The sequence below is a fragment of the Corvus hawaiiensis genome, chromosome 1 (genome assembly GCF_020740725.1).
Source record: "Corvus hawaiiensis isolate bCorHaw1 chromosome 1, bCorHaw1.pri.cur, whole genome shotgun sequence".
Classification (NCBI taxonomy): Eukaryota; Metazoa; Chordata; class Aves; order Passeriformes; family Corvidae; genus Corvus; species Corvus hawaiiensis.
In genome coordinates this window covers 60,145,265-60,162,124 of record NC_063213.1, presented here as the reverse complement: position 1 = coordinate 60,162,124, position 16,860 = coordinate 60,145,265, and the positions used below count along the sequence as shown (strand labels likewise).

The following is a 16,860-nucleotide window of genomic DNA, read 5'->3' as shown; positions in this document are numbered from 1 at the left end:
GTAAAGGTATTGTGTATGGTGCGTATTGGTTGTTATGTGTTAAGATATTCTGCAAAGAAAAGTATATAATGCTTTGTAACTTGAACAGAAGGTGGCTTCAGGTATGCCTACAGCTGGAGCTGGCAGCTGTAGGGCTGGCTCTGGATACCCACTCCCCGAAATGCTGTAACTTCGCCTATGCAATAAACAGCTTTCAAGAGAGCCGCCTGAAGTCCAGACATCCTTCGTGAAACTTTCTCCTACGACTAACCTTATTTCCACTCCTTAAGTAAGAAAAGAATTAATCTGAAGTTACCTCTTCTTTTTGATTAGTTCATAAAAGTGACAAAAAAATCAACATATTATCCAGATTTATTACAACTGTTACCATCTTTGTCCATTTACTTATGTGAAAACAACTGGCATCTGTAGTAATTTTATAATATCCACAACACCACATTAAATAGCTTTACTTCAGATGATAAACTCTGCCTTAAGTAGATATCTTGCCAATGTCATTTCAGCACTACCTTTTGAGATTATTGCTGCTAGTCATACAACTCCTGCTATTTCATCAGCTCCACTCCTTTGCTGTGTGTTTGACACAGACACAGATATTGAATGCAGATTGGCTTATACAGAAGTAAACACATACACCTAAGAAGAAACATTTCAGAAAGACAAGGAGGCTAATTAAAGTGACCTGCTGCCCACCCTGAGGGTACTCACGCAATGGAACGCCAGATCACGTACTGCTCGTCTTTGCCGTTAATGGAGGCCAGGTCTCCTCCTATGGATCGACAAAACGCCTGCGATTCCAGCCATGTTTTCTTGTGCTCTGCTCTTGAAAAAGGCTAAAGAGAGCATTCTGCCATCAGACAAAACAGACCATACAGTTCACAAGATCAAGAAATATTAGCTACCCAAAAGCAATAATTTACAATTATATTCTGTGGGGATTACAGAAACTTTGAGTACAGGGCATAGGAGTGTTCACCTCTGTGAAACAAAGGCTTGGAACGAGTGTCTTTAAGACAAGTTAGCACACTGCATTGCTGATAGGAGTGTCTACTGCAAGGCAACAACCAGACAAGAAGATTAACAGAACTGGAAATTAAGAAGGTCAAACCTGAAGTTTCGTCTTTAACAGCATAAAAAAACCATGAGCATTTCAGTAGAAAGGAAGACTTCTACATAGAATCCGGAAACAAGATTATGAAACAATAGGATATTCATATGCCAATTTTTATTGGGATCACAGAATATTCTGAATTGTAAGAGACCCACAAGAACTATCAAGTCCAACTCTTAACTGGATGGCCCATAAAGGGATCAAACCTGCAACCTTGCTCTGGCAAACTGACCTACTTGCATGTATGTGAAGCAAATAGAAACTACCTTAATGCAGAAATGATCAATATACTTACTTTGAAACAGAAGCTAATATGATTGCTTGAGTCCCAACCTTCTGGACACTGGGGCATAGGAGTTGTTGTAGGAACAGGTGGAAGTGTCACTCCTTCTGCCCACACTTTGCATAGGAATTTTGCCTTTTCTTCACATTTTATTACATCCCATAATCCACCTGCTATTCCAGTTCTCATGGCAACACAGCCTGGCTTTCTTCCTGATTGTAAACAGGAATGCACAAAAATGCCATTCAGGGTGTTATAAGAATTTAGAAAACTTCATATTCTATCCTGGCAGAAATAAGTCTTTTTACAGAGTCAAAAATGTTTCTAATGTTAGAGCAGGTCCCCAGGAGGACCACGAAAATCATCAGAAGGCTGGAACACTTCTCTTATGAAGAGAGGCTTAGGGAGTCGGGTTGTTCAGCCTGGAGAAGAGGACTCTAGGGAAACATTACAATGACTACTCAATATCTGAAGAGCTCTTATAAGATGAAGAAAGACTTTTTACCAGAGCTTATAGTGACAGAACAAGGGATAACCATTTTAAAATGAAAGACGGTAGATTCAGATTGGGCATAAGGAATGAATTTTTTTATTATGAAGGTGGTGAGTAACTGGAACAAGTTGCCTGGAGAAGTTGTAGATGCCTCATTCATGAAAGTTCTCAATGTCAGGTTGGACTAGATTTGAGCAACCTGGTCTAGCAGAAGGTGTCCGTGGCAGGGGGTGGGACTAGGTGATCTTTAAATATTTTTTCAACACAAAACATTCTGTGATTCTATTATTCTAATTTATGAAGAAAAAAGAAAGGCAAAAAAATCTCTAGTTCATCCACTCTGAGACACTGAATTATGCTTCACACCAAATCATCTGCGGTGGCTGACTCTAGCTAGATCATAACCTTAGATCCAACAAATTATCCCCTAAAACTGAAGATGTTGTTAGAACTAGTTTCTCAAAATTTTCTAATTTGACTTACAGTTTTCGAAAACTAACTAGGTATATAGAAGCCTACTATTGGCTTTTACTGTGGTCTGTGTAGCCTTATCACTTCACCTGACACATTCAAATCAGCAATTAGGCACTGAAATTAAACTGAATCAGAGGACCTCCTGAATGGCATACGCAACATACCAGAACTTTGAACACCAACAACCACCCCCTTTCTGATGTGATCATGTCAGAGATTAAATGACCTTCCATTCCTATATTTTGGCCCTCTGGTCTTACCTTACAACCCCATTTTCTCTAGGATGCAGAGATGCTTCATGCATGCTGTGATCCCACACACTCAGAACATGCAGTGAGCAAGCATGGTACAAGACATGGCTGAACAGGCAGGACTCACAAGGAGGGTACACTACGCCTGCAGAGATTGCTCCTCCAGAGTAGTACAGACACAGACTTCCCCAGAACAGTTTCAAATCAGAAACTTGATCTCAATTAAAAGTTTCTTCCCAAACTCATACTAAAAACTCATTTCAGCACCAAGCAGGAACTTAGCAACCACGCTGGATTCTTGGGGAAAGCAGCCAGATGTATTTGAAAGCCATTGGCCATTATGTCATCAAGAGAGGGCTAAGGATAAAACTTCAAGCAGTGAGCAACTTTTTTTGGGCCCTGGACTCATTAAGCAGCACAGAGTCATACCTACCAGGCATTTCAGAATTCCAGTGTGTAAATAAGACAGATTCACCATTAGTCCACTTGAACGTTCCCTTTTCTTCTACATCTGAAAGTCCAATCCAAAAGTATCTTTCTGTTCTCAGCCCAACTAGGCTAGTCAGATAGGCTTGTTCATATCTGTTCAAAAGAAATCAGTCATTAAATTAATAGTGTTAAATTTATGTTTAAAAGTTGTAAAAGGCTTGATATTTTCTCAGAATTACTGCCGTACATTCTTGAAAGCATAGCTTGGATATATTTTCTTTAGCAAAGAATATAACAAAACCATTAAATAATAGATATTTTGTAAGCTTTGACACCAGAGTATTTCACTGTCTTCTCAGAGGCCCAGTGAATAAGGTGGCATAATCATGGACTGACAGGAAATTGGTGGGAAAGAAGAAACCTGACATGCCTTATGTTTTGTACCACTTTATTTTGTGAGTTTCTAGTACTCTTGTATTCTATTACTTCTTGCTTCAGACAAATCCAAAACTGTAAAAGGAATCTTGGCATTACTAAGAAAGTTACAAAAAGTAGAGGCTAAAGTAGTATGATACTAAATTATCAAACTAAGGAACACTGTAAATTAGATCCAATGATTAAGCAAGAAAAGTTATATTTAGCAAACAAATCTATATAGAGATAAAGCCTGACATAGTTCATTGTGGTGTTTAAACAAACAGTTCTTAAGAAATCAGAGCAAATAAAAAAATTCTGCCTTTAACAAGGTGTAGCCTGAAGACCATATTAACGTTAAACCGTTTTTGTGGCAGCTGCAGTGCTATCTATGTTTAGAGAGATACCATTTGTGACAGCTGGAGCTTTCACATTATAACATATCTCTTTTGATTATATAGCAACAAATAAGAGATTGTGTAAAGCATTGAGTCATCAGCAAGCAAAATATTTTTTTCTTAAACCTTTTATTTTTCCAATTTCACATACATCATTATTTATTTTTTCCAATTTCACATACAGTAATATGCACCACTTCTCCAGAAATTTAGCACACACTGAACCCTGGCTGAATTGTGACAGATTTTCAGGTACCAAGCACTTCACATCATTTTGACTTCTTACTTAATTTTTTTAGGTACCTCAGTTCTAAGACCAGATGATTGAAAATTATATCCTCTTGCTCATTTGAACTACCTTTTGAAAGGAATTCAGAGCCATGTCTCTTCATGTAATACTCAAAATTGGATTCTGTATTCCTCACTCAAGTTAGCCACTACAATTAAGAAAGTAGAAGATATAGTTCTACTTTTTCTTTTATATAACCATCTATATCAATACTGATTTCACAGCCATGACCTACTTTCTGTATAAACCAGATTCCTGGATTTGAATATACATGTAAAAACTGTGAAAAGTTCTGTGTCTACAGATAGCTGTCCTCTGAAGCTAAATTTTGGCCCAGATCAGAGTCTCTATTTTGATATGCAGGTGCTGCTAGAAGTTCAATCCTCATTTGATCCCCTCAGACAAGTAGACATTTACATACCTGTCTTCAATAGTTGCTAAAAATGCCTGATGCCTTCCACAGGTTTGATTTGCTTGAGAAAATGTTACAAATGTATTTCCAATGAAGTAACAATAAAAACCATGTCTTTTCCAACCCTGTCAAAATAAATGTGAAGTGATAATATATGGGAAAGGGAAAGGGAAAGGGAAAGGGAAAGGAAAAGGGAAGCAACAAAACAGAAAACTGATTTATACCACTGTTACCTAACCACTAGATAAAGGAACAATGGAACTGAAAGTCAGGGCAGAAGCAGGCAGGATCAAATTTTTTTACAATTTTGTTTCATAAAACAATTTTTCATATCTATTGAATTTTTGATCAATGTATTCCAGTCACAAAGGGATGAGAGGCTTTTCTGTGCATCTTTTGTGCTCAGAACAGGATTACAACTAGCACATAGGATTCATGCAATCACAAGGATGGTCTTGAGAAGCAAATTTCAGCTTGAATTTTCAGAAAGGGAATGACACCTCAAGTTTGTTTACCCTTAACTAACAATAACACTTTCTCCTGAAGTTTTATCGTTCAAATTTTGTTTACTCAGGAACATGCTCTCAGAGAAGTTTGCTGTGACCAGCCACAGTTTACAAAAAATTTCTTCTGATGGTTTTTAATTTCTCACTTTTGCAAGACTTTTTTTCCTACAAGCATGCACTTAGTTGTATAGGCTATGATAACATCCATAAGCATGAGAAACCCTTTATTTCCTCCAACAGTTGAACACTTTTTAGGATTCCAGGTACTCTTTTACAATTACTGGGAATAATCGCCAAAGACTTTCTCTGAAATTGTGTAAAGCAGACTTGGAAGAAAAGGAAATTTCTTCAAGGAAGACAAATACTCAATAAGATTTCCTATGACATAATAAATTACAGTAGTTTTTTGTAATTACTGGGTGTTATGTCATTAGAAGGCAAGCAAGTAAACAGTAGATCTTCTGGCAGTTCAGAAGGAGCACAATAGATGCATTTTACTTGGCCACTGTTGGGGTCCCTCCCCTGCCGTGTAGCCCTGGGAGAGGGGCCCTGAGGGCACAGACACGGGGTTTCCATGTCCCTGCTCAGCCTCGTTCCCATTGGTTGGTTTGTGTTCCCTGCGCGGGCTGAAGGACCCCTGGTCCCGTGACTGGAACAGTTCCTGGGCAGAGCCCCGGCCATGCGGCTGGAGAAATAAACATCTCTCTGAAACAGCTATCAAGAATCTGTCTGTCCGTATATATGTTTCCTTTCCACGGGACTCCTGGTTTGATATATGCGTGTTGCAGGATCCCCACTGCAACAAATGGTGGAGATTTGTGAGCAGAACGATCCCCGATCCCTAAGCGACTGATTTGTGTGAGTAAACCCTGGAAACTTTGGATTCCTCTTCTTGGTTTTGCTTTGCTATTCCATATCTAAACTATGGAGGAACCGTGGGAAGACTCTTGGCTCTCAGAGCCGCATATGGACATTTATCTTAAACTTAAAATGATTCTTGAACAACGATTTGTGAATTTTAGCTTGATTCAAGCTCAAAAAGAACTGAAACACTTCCTGGCATGGTTGTTTAAGAACTTTTTCTATGTTTCTTGGGATTTAATTATTACCAAGGGCTTTTGGAAAACCGTTTGGACACAGTTAATACTGGAGTCAAGATATATGCCGATGGAAGAATATTTTCGTGAATATTATTTAGTTACCGAGACTGTTGAGCAATGTCAGCTGTGTCCTGGTGAAGGGAAGCCTGGCGCAGGGACCGTGCGGCCCAGGCCACGTGCACCGAGCGCTCTGAGAGCAGCAGCGAGGCAGTTCCCGCGCGCGGGCGGAGCCACGCGAGCCGCAGTGTCGGTGGCGGAGCGAGGCGCGGCGGGACCCGGCGGTGCCTGCCCGGTCCTGTGCAGCGCGTGGTGGAGCGAGCCCCGTGAATGCCTGACCGAGAGGGGCGGCACGCGGGCGGCGGCTGGAGGCGGTGGCGGTGGAACGGAGCCGCGCCCAGCCGAGACGCGCGCTGGAGCAGGGCGCGGGGGAGTCATCGCTCGGGGGCCCGGCCGAGACGTGGGTGCAGCGCCCGGCAGCGGCAGCGAAGCTGCGACCAGAGGAGGCGACGCACGGAGAACTGAGCGGCGTGGCCCGGCCCGGCCCGCGCAGCCCCGAACGCGACCCCGGGAAGAGCGCGCAGGCACCAGCAGCCCCGACAATTCCAACACGGGAGCGACCGAAAGAGACAGCAAAGACGCAGCGAGACAGAAAACAGCAGCCACTCGGAAAAAGGAAAAGATCATAGCAACTAAGACCTTAGGGATAGTAAAATGGTATAATGTTAAGCAAAATTATGGTTTTATAACAAGGTATGACAACCAGCAAGACATATTTGTGCATAGAACTGCTATTAAAAAGAATAACCCTGAAAAATGGATCCCAAGCTTGGGAGATGGAGAAGTGGTGGAATTTAATATTGTACTAGGGAGAAAAGGGTTACAAGCATCGCAGGTCACTGGGCCTGATGGTGTTCCTGTAAAAGGCAGTATATATGCAAAAGATCGTAGTCATGTTAGACAGTATCTCCATTGTAAGCCCCCCCTACAGTTTCCCTTTCCTAATCCCACCTTTCCCTTTTACCCTATGTCCTATTACCCTCAGTGTATTCCCAATCCGTTTTTTCATCCATGGTTTCCCTCACAAAACCATGCTTTTGCCAATTGTTTCCCCAAAAATCCCTTTCCAATGCCGAGTGGGGGATGAAAAGGGGGAGGGAAGAAGTTAAACCCTCTCCTGCCTCAGTTTCCCCACAAAGCATGCTCAGAGAATTCTGTCTCCCTTCTGTCAGCCCTAAGATGTTCCACAGAATCTGTTTGGACATTTAAAGACTCAGGAGGGTGGCTTGTTTTGTTTTGAAACTGTTCTTGTTATGTTTATCCAGTTGTTTTCATTCTCCTTTTATTAAAATAAAACAGGTGAGGTGTTGGGGTCCCTCCCCTGCCGTGTAGCCCTGGGAGAGGGGCCCTGAGGGCACAGACACGGGGTTTCCATGTCCCTGCTCAGCCTCGTTCCCATTGGTTGGTTTGTGTTCCCTGCGCGGGCTGAAGGACCCCTGGTCCCGTGACTGGAACAGTTCCTGGGCAGAGCCCCGGCCATGCGGCTGGAGAAATAAACATCTCTCTGAAACAGCTATCAAGAATCTGTCTGTCCGTATATATTTCCTTTCCACGGGACTCCTGGTTTGATATATGCGTGTTGCAGGATCCCCACTGCAACAGGCCACTGGTAATAAGTTGTTCAAAGTAGAGAGCACTGACAGCGACCACACCAAAGCCCTGAGAATAGTGTTTAGACAGGGATACCCTTCCTACTATGAACAATTTTGTAGAAAACTGTAGCCAGAGCTGAAGTGCAGCTGATGGTACAGGCAAACTCTTTAGGGAAGCTTGAGTGCCAATCAAGGATAAATGGTCTGCTGCAGGGTAACAGGTTTGAGATTTGGTTTAAGTTCTGGAAAAAGAAAGGGAGTATCAAGAGCCAAATGACAGTCATAGATTAGATTTACTCATATATAACACCTACCCCATCTGCCACAGAAATGAGAAGGCAAACTCTTCTGATTATGATGACACAGAACCTATTTGTCCTGTTTTTTCTGTCACCTAGGTGACAGTTTCTCTTTTTTATCATTCTTAGCAGCCTACTCAGATCAGACAGATTTTTCTTCACTTACTCTCTGGCAGCCCATGTCAATTGTTTCTTCAGGAGGAGCATCTGACATAGGTTTCCTTTTACAGATGTAGCCAATCTTCTTTTCACAAGAATGGTCTGCCCAAAATCCATCCTGAACATACAAACAGAAACTCAATCAATCGGGATTTAATCTTCAAAAAAACTGGTTTATACTTCTAAGTATTTAATAACTTTTTGCTAGGCTTAAATGGAGCAAAACCTTCATCTAAGTTCAATACTTAATTCCAACCTCATTCCTACCTCACTTCTTCTGGAGTTGATTTACCATTGACTTACACTTTCTTTGATTATCTACCATTCTGAAAAGCAATCCCTTGAGGGTGACAGCAATACACCATCTTTACAAAGACTACTGATTTAATAATCATGTGGGAGGAAAGGGAGATATCATCTCTCCCCACAGAAATACAACTCTAACAGAAAAAAAGCAACACCAAAATACTGCATTCCTTAGTTAATACTTATACAAAATTTTGAAGATGTAAGAAGTTCTTTGTCAAAGTCAGAATTAATATTCTTATTCCTCACACTGCAGATTCTCAGAAGAAGCAATGACATTCAGTGGAAGTCATACTGAAAGCAAGGAACATCACACTACATTCCCTAAATATTTTACATGTATTTTGGCTGAACAGATGAACTGTATTAGGAGAGGAAGGGAAATGTGTGTGCCTCTCACCTATGCCTTAAAGACTCCACCTTTATAACTGTAATTTCATAGCAGTTGATGGCAATTTCTTCTTTTTTTCCTCCTTTTTATTCTCCCTGTTGCCCCCTCCCAAATGTAAAATAATCATCAGACACTTCTGCCACAGTATCCCAAGCTCTCAAGAGACTCAACAAACCTTGCTTCCAGCAAAAACTCTCCCAAATCTCAACACTTCTGCCTGCAACAACAAAACCTTGTATGTTCACCTGGTGCTTGTGTCTGTCCTGTGCTTACTGCAAGGCAAGTCCACTGGTGGCTGTTACACCATCCCTACCATGTCTTTCTCATTAGGTTGGTAGGCCCTTCAAATAATCACCCAAATCTCTGACCTTTGCAGACTGGAAGAAATCATCTTTGAAAGACCTTCAGACTTCTTCAACACAGGAAAACCTACTCTGAAGCTGTGTGTCTCTAGTTGCAGAAAGATCATTTGCTGCCTTTCCATAACTGCGTCTTCACTGGGAAATTCATGCAGTAATTTCTAGATACTTCTTACCATGTCTTATGAGCTGCCTTTTGAAAATATATCTCTGTTCTCTTGCTTTCTCATTAACTAAACCCAAACACTTCCTTGAGAAAGAAGGTGTTACAGACAGGGCCAGGCTTTGTTCCATGAATATAACTGATGGATTCAGATGGCTTCAGCCAAGGACTGATCAACCCAAAAATATCAACAACGGAAACATAAGTGTACTTAGGTAGGTAAATGTCAACAAACTTAGAAGATCAACTATAGTTATGCATTGCTTGGTCAGCTGACAGCTGATTCCAAGAGCTGAGCTGGTACAACTTCCATGGAATTTCTTCAGCCAAAACCTACATCATGCTTTCTGTATTGCTTTTGGGCACTGATACAAGTGAAAGGATGACAGCTCTTCTAAAGGAGCAGAAAGGAAGAGCATGCTGCTACTTTTATTTATTTGTAGCTACAGCCATAATTATATCTATCTATTGCTGTTGGAATTAAAAGAGCCTCTGAGGTTTTGATACATATTCAGTGCTGGAGGACCTCAAGATCCTTCTGTAGTGAATGACTCTGTGTTAGGTGAAGGAAAAGAAGGCTTGGACTAACAGAGAACAGAGTCCTCCCTTCCTAAAGTCAAGGACCAGCACCCTGAATGAGTATTTTCAGGTGGTTGTTGACCACAGTATTAAGCATGCCAGCTTGCCATGGGAAACTGCTTCTGAGCAATGGTCATAGGTTATCTGGCTGCACTGAGTGCTGCTGTTTTAGCATGGCATACAGCACATGACCAGTGGGCCCAAATCTTAATGCTTTGAGACCTTCATCATTGAATTAATTTCATTTTAATCCCCAGCCAGATGTTGGATCCCTTTTAAAATCTGAGGTCATCTTCTGTCAACAGATTTGCCTCAACACATACATGCCACTGCATGTATCTGTAATTATTCTTGTCTCCTTATAAATGAACTGGTCGTGTGTCCCAGTAGTTTGGTCTGAACTTCAAAATTTTAGTGACCATACAAAGTGAGAATGAGGGCATAACTAACAATTATTCCTATTTTTCTATCCATGTCTTCTCCCATGCCCGAGCAAGTTCTCTGGCCTTGACCAGTATAAAAGTTCTTGAAGCAAGTGCCATTTACATCCTTGAATGACTGACTCCCACCTCAGAGTGCTCAGCTTCTTTCCACTGTCTGACCCTATAACTCTGATAAGCAAAGCATCTACTACAACCTCAAGCAGCACAGGCATAGCCACTGCACAGACAACAGAGCACAAAAATCCTCACATCCTTAAAAGATGGTTGGCTCAATTACCATATGCACCATGGCATGCCTAACGTGGAAGAAATATACATTTACACTTCTCTCACCAGAGTATGCCCACTAATACAGCAGAGAAGATTTTTAATAATTTTTGTAACTATAAATAAGACTCCTCTATGTCGCCTGCTACTTCTTCCTGATGCAGGGCTGGCTCAGCCCTCTCCTGCTGCTCTCAATCTTTAAACTTGAGTGTTTCTGCACCAGAATGATGGTGACACATGAGCCAGCTGCATGCATATAGGCCATGGTTGCTGTTGATGACTGCATTGAAGCAAACAAGAAAACTAAACCTACTGGAGCCTGGATGAAAGCTTGTGCTCCAAGTAGAGCTCAGTAGAGTGTTCAGGACATTGAGAAAAAAACCTTAATTTTCCTCTTCAGTTTAGAAGTGCACTAACCAAAAGTGTAGCAAAAGTTCAACCATTAAGTTTTAATTTTGCAAAATAAGAAAATACCTTTGGTATGTGTACGTGCTTTTGTCCCTCCTGATATAATTGGCAAACTCTAAAGGAGGTGGTAAGTTCATTGGTTTTAATTATCACAAGAAGGAAAAATACAACATCAACACAGACTGATTTTTATGCCAGGTACTATCTCTTTTCCTGTAATACTCCTAGGTCACTGACCATTGACATATTCCAGAAGAACAGCCCTTTCTAAGCAGCCTTTAAACTGTAGGTGTACAGTCACTTAGGAAAGGCTTTCACTAATGCCCCTGCTAAATACTTTACTACTTTTCTCACAGCTCTTTGCGTGCAGTGCAGACACAAGCCTAACAATTAAACCATCTAGATCCAAGATTTAGAACTTTGCTTAGAAAAATAAAACTAAGAATTCTGTTTTCTTCTAAAGAGAGTATTTCTCTCTAGCATCAATAAAAATTGCTAGTGCAATTTTTTAAGGTGAGTACCATATTCAGTCAAAATAGAAAAAAGCCAAACACATCCAAAATGTCTTTTTAGTTTCCTGAAGAAAACACTTACATGTTCATCTGCTTCCCGATGTAATTATAAGATTCTTTAAAGAAGTTCATGTGCACAAACTGAAATCCTGACATATGGATGCTGGGGGGCAGTTGCTACCACTTGTCTGCTTCTCAGTGAAATTTTCTAGCAACCTCAAACAGAGATCTTTCCTCAAAAAAGTTATTACTGACTTTAAAGTAGGCTGCTTCAAGCAGTAACATACCCATTTTTTTAAACTATTTTTTGTTATTTGCTCTTGCATAGGAAAAAGTTCAAATGATAAATGAAATTATAAGACAATTCAGTCAATAGCTATGTGACTTTACCTTTCCCTTCATAACGACACAGTCCTCTTGCCTGTTGTTTGCATGAGTGGGTTCTCCACGAAGCCACTTGGTGTAGCTGACAGGTGTTCCATCGCTCCATTCAAAATACATCTGAACCTTGAGGTCATTCAACCCAATCCACAGCTCATCAGATGGCTCTAAAACATACAATTAACAGTTCTTTCATATAATGTGAACTTTTGTCTTCGTGGAAAAGAAAAAATTTTATCCTCAGGAAGTTTAAAAGGCAGTCAGGAAATTAGGGCTCTCAGCTTCACAGAGGTCAGACTGACCATCACATATCTACTCCAGTCATCAGCAAAGGCCACCCACCAAAGTGGCAATAAAATAAGGGTGTTCATCATAGAAAACAACCAAAATACTCCCTTTGCCAAATTACATTGCAACACAACTAGGTTCATCTTTTTTTCCAACTCAAAACTCTTGTAACAAGATACAAATAAATACCTAAGTAAAGTATTACCTCCCCTTTTCCTCCTAGTTTTAGTAAAATGAAGAAAGAAGTGTCCTATTTTCTAATGCTCAGACACTCAGTGATGTCTTTTAGAGCTGATAACCAGAGTACTTGCAAGTTTTCCCATTCTGTTGTTCCTATATTTTATTTCATTTCAGAGTAAAATGAAATACACATGGTTGTTGGATTTTTTTCACTTTTCAGTTAAAGGAGTTAGCTGCTGGCTTTTGGCTAGAGAAAACTGCAGGACTGATCAAGAAACTTACTTCACGCTCTGTTTCTGAGAGGTTCATTTGCATGTGTTTAAATTCCTCCACTCTAACACACAACACTATAATGTTCATATTTGGTTTTTCCTCTGACTAAACTATTTGAATAAGGAGGATTGAAAATTTAGGCATTTATAATCAGTCTGAATAGATAGAACTGATATTTTGACTTTGTTCAGTGCAACTGGCATTTTTTAAGATATCATTTTGTTATTTATTTCCAGTCTGTTATCCAGTATATACCATAGGCAGCAGGTACTTCCTTTTGTCCACAGCACTATGACTCACGCTGACCAACTGCATGCCCAGTCCATTCCTTGGATAGCTGTCTTTCCAAGAAAAACTACTTGGTTGCTAGACTTTCCTCATTATTAACATTTTTCATGAACAATAAGGAGACTATTTTTTAACAGTTTTTTCTTTGCTTATAACCTTTTATTTCTAATCATCATGCTCAGAGTTTTTTTCCTGTTCAGCTGTCAAAGTTCTTGCATTCTTGCATAAGTCTTCTAACACACTCTATCCAGACTGACCACAGTCAACCTGACAATGAAATCACCCATGGAAATTAAAAATATCAGCTTTTTGTGAGCCCCCACAAAAAGTCATCAGTTTCAGCAGCAGGTCTCTCAATGGTTCTTTTCTGATTCTGCCATCCCTAGCAACAGAACTGCCTATAAAAAAGCTAAAAGTCATTGTCCTCAAGGAAATTCTTTCTGATTAACACATTTCCTAGATTCCACCATAAGCTAAAACTCTTCTGTGACATTTCTGCTATCTGCTAGTTCAGGAACTAGGAGGCTTCCCATTCTGGCCAACCAAGATACTGCAAATATCACCCTCCTAGCTGGTGAATGACACTTGAATGACAGACAGTCACCTCTTTGTCCTTTCTCCTTCCCTCCCTCAAGTCTCCTGCCTTTGTAACACCTAAGTGTGATCAGCCCTCATAACTCACCACCTCTCCCCCATGAAGAAGTGCTCAAACTCCCAGGCTCTCAGGCTCCCTTTTCAAACACACACCTTTACCCCTTCTTGCAGACTGTGCTTTAAGTTCAGAAGTCCCCCAAAATTACATTTCAGTACCCTTGTTTAAACTCTCCTCTGCTAACACAACTGAAAGCTGTTCCAATTCTACTGCCCATCGTACTCTCATTCCCTCCTTGCCCACTACCATCCATGCTCTCTAATTTATTTTTTGTTTAGTTACTTCTTAAAATCTTTCTTTCTGTGTTTACTGAGCACTTTGCACAGCAGAGGCATCATCCATGGCCAGAGCTTCTACTGCAGTGGGCTCACACCATGGTAATACAAACAATAAACAAAATTCTTTAACAAAACTACATCAAAGTCATCTAAATAAGCCACACAAATCTATGGAGTCTCTTCCTACATAACATTTTTTTCTTCAGTAGAAGAACTGTTACTTTTTTGCAATCATCTCTACAGATGTATGATTAAATACCAAGAGGGTTTTTTTCCAGCAATTTGTGAAGCAGCTTCCCATTCTCAGTCATGCACATTTGTGCCATATCACATGCTGGACTTCCGTGTAAACATCCAGAATGCACTTCTTTATTCTTCATGTTCCTCTCTAAAGTTCTCCTTTGTGGGTGATGCCAACAAAAGCTCAGCTACCATGACAATATTCATCTCATTGTACCCCTTCTTCCTTTGTTTTATCATGGGACTGTGAATTGTTTGGCACAAAGATAGACTTTTGTTCTTTCTGTACAGCAGTGTCCTGATGCAGACAAGATTTTCTAGGCACTGCAATACATGGTGTTCTCCTCTCAGTGGTGAACAAGGGTAATCTGATACAGTCATAAACTCTCGTAAAAGGTTTCTTTAGTTGTTCCTATATTACTTCTCTGAAAAGAATGCTTTCATAATAGTCTGTTGCAGCTAGTTCACCATTTGTGAAAAGCCTGGTTTCCTTCACGACTATTTGCTATTCAGAAACACTCACTTTTACAAAAACAGAACAGCACAGTCAGTTCAGGAAAGGTCTTTGGAAGAGGTATTAAACTATGAAATAACCTACTTCTCATATGTAAGGTGAAAATAGAACTACTTTCCTTTAGAACCTAACTTCTATCAAATGTCCTAATGTCTCATCAAGAGATTCCACCTTTCCTAAGGATACCTTTTGAAAGAGTAAAAGTTTCATGTTGTTCATGAACGAGCAACAAGTCACTCTTTCAGGAATGTGAAGAGAAGTGCAAGTTGCCATGAAGGTGGCTAGGATACAAAAATAAAACATATCAGCTGTTTTATGATTTCCACTCCAAGACTGCTTTTATGCTGCAGCTCAAAGTACATGGCTACACTTTCAGTGAAGGATAAACTAATTCACCTTTACCTGGCACTGAAAGCACACATAGGATCAGTCACTGCAAAGAAGCACACATAGGTGTGAACATGCTTCTCCCATCAAAAAGCAGTTAACTGTTCCTCCATGCAAAAGCAGGTTCATGTAAAGCAATAGCAACCATGAAATTGCCTCAGAGTCTGCATGGCTGCATTTTCTGAATGAACACATCTTCCATCTGTAGACTAACTTGCTTTGCAACAGCTCAGAAACCAAGCACCTAAGTACTGTATTTGATATGGGGCACATCTGAATCCATGTACTGGGACAGATAGATTCTGTTTCAGAAGAAACACAAGCAGCATGACTTGAAATGTAAGCACATGGCAGTGCCAATAATAGGACACAGATCTTCCCAAACTGTCTTGGACTAGCAGACTTTCCTTCTCTTCATTTATTTTTACAGATCAATTGAAAAATCCTTTTATCTTCTGGGAAAGTTTTAAATTGTTTTAACCTATATAAAAGGAGGCAGAAGCAGACCCTAAGAAACTGGAGTTTGGACATAATGCAATTTGCATCATTGACCACAGCTTTTTTGCGGCAGTAAAGTCTGTTTGGGTTTTGTGCTCCTATTCTGTGTTTTTTCTTCCTCTGATTTTTTTAATTTAAAATTTAACTCCTTCTGCACTCTGTGATCAGGGAAATTACTGTTTTTAAACAGTCTCCTCATTTTATTAGCAGGTAAGACATATTCAAAATACCTTCTTTACTCAGAATAAATATACGTGTATATATACGTTATTATGAAAAAATACTCACGGTACCCAAGTTGAGAAATAACAAAGCTGTATTCTTCAACATTATGGATGCTTGCCAGATCTCCATCCTCTTTTCTGCAAGATGTTAAGGCATCTTTCCATATTTTGGGGTCCCTATGAATTATGTAACAGTGACCAGCATATGACATCCATTGATCAGGACACCTAATAGGCACATTCACCTCTGAAAAAAACATTGCCACAAAGAGTTTCAGAATACTGTTCTTTACTAGAGACTAAACATCACATCAGAAAATCTTCAAAAAAACATTAATCATGTATTTTCTTCACGAAGAACAACAGAGATGAAAAATACATAAAGGATAAAAGTCTGTGTGAATAATTGAAAGTTGAAATTTCCACATTGTTTTTAAGAACACTTCAGGTGCAAACAAGTGCTTGCAACTTGCGAAAAGACAATAAAACACTTTAAGTTTTGTCCTTTATATGCATGCATATTGACGTACTAAAATGTAAGGTCTGCAGAGTGGTGCTTTATAATTTTTCTACACTGATGTCTGCCACAGATGTCAGCACCTCTCTTTAATCCCCATGCTATATGTTAAGAATCTGACTTCACAATACATACTTATGAGAGTAACTATTTTTCCCCAAAACTTAGGCACTTTATGGATTAGCCCATCTGCTAGACTACGGAAAAAAATAACTGATTATATATAATCCCAAGAGAACCCAAATAAGACTACTGCTTTTAGGAATCCTTTCCAGAAGCTTAACTGATAAAATTATGCTGACAAAGTAAATGATTTATGCTTAAAACTTGCTTTTAGAAGCTCAGTAGAACAGCACCAGGATATTGCCAACAAACACAAAGCTGTACAGCAAACAATTCAGCCTTGGGAGGAGTGCCACCTGAACGTATAATAAACAGAGTATTG

The 16,860-nt window shown here is 40.0% G+C and overlaps 1 protein-coding gene across 1 annotated transcript in view; it reads right to left on the bottom strand.

The window, feature by feature from the left end:
• Window positions 1–16,860, bottom strand: part of LOC125327524 (macrophage mannose receptor 1-like) — a 61,003-nt gene that overhangs the window by 24,001 nt on the left and 20,142 nt on the right. The window contains exons 7-13 of the mRNA XM_048307110.1: window positions 15,963–16,145; window positions 12,086–12,243; window positions 8,275–8,385; window positions 4,564–4,679; window positions 3,046–3,194; window positions 1,407–1,606; window positions 709–833 (exon numbers count right to left, since the gene is read on the bottom strand). Coding sequence (XP_048163067.1) covers window positions 709–833; window positions 1,407–1,606; window positions 3,046–3,194; window positions 4,564–4,679; window positions 8,275–8,385; window positions 12,086–12,243; window positions 15,963–16,145 — 1,042 coding nt within the window. The remainder of the gene's footprint in view (window positions 1–708; window positions 834–1,406; window positions 1,607–3,045; window positions 3,195–4,563; window positions 4,680–8,274; window positions 8,386–12,085; window positions 12,244–15,962; window positions 16,146–16,860) is intronic.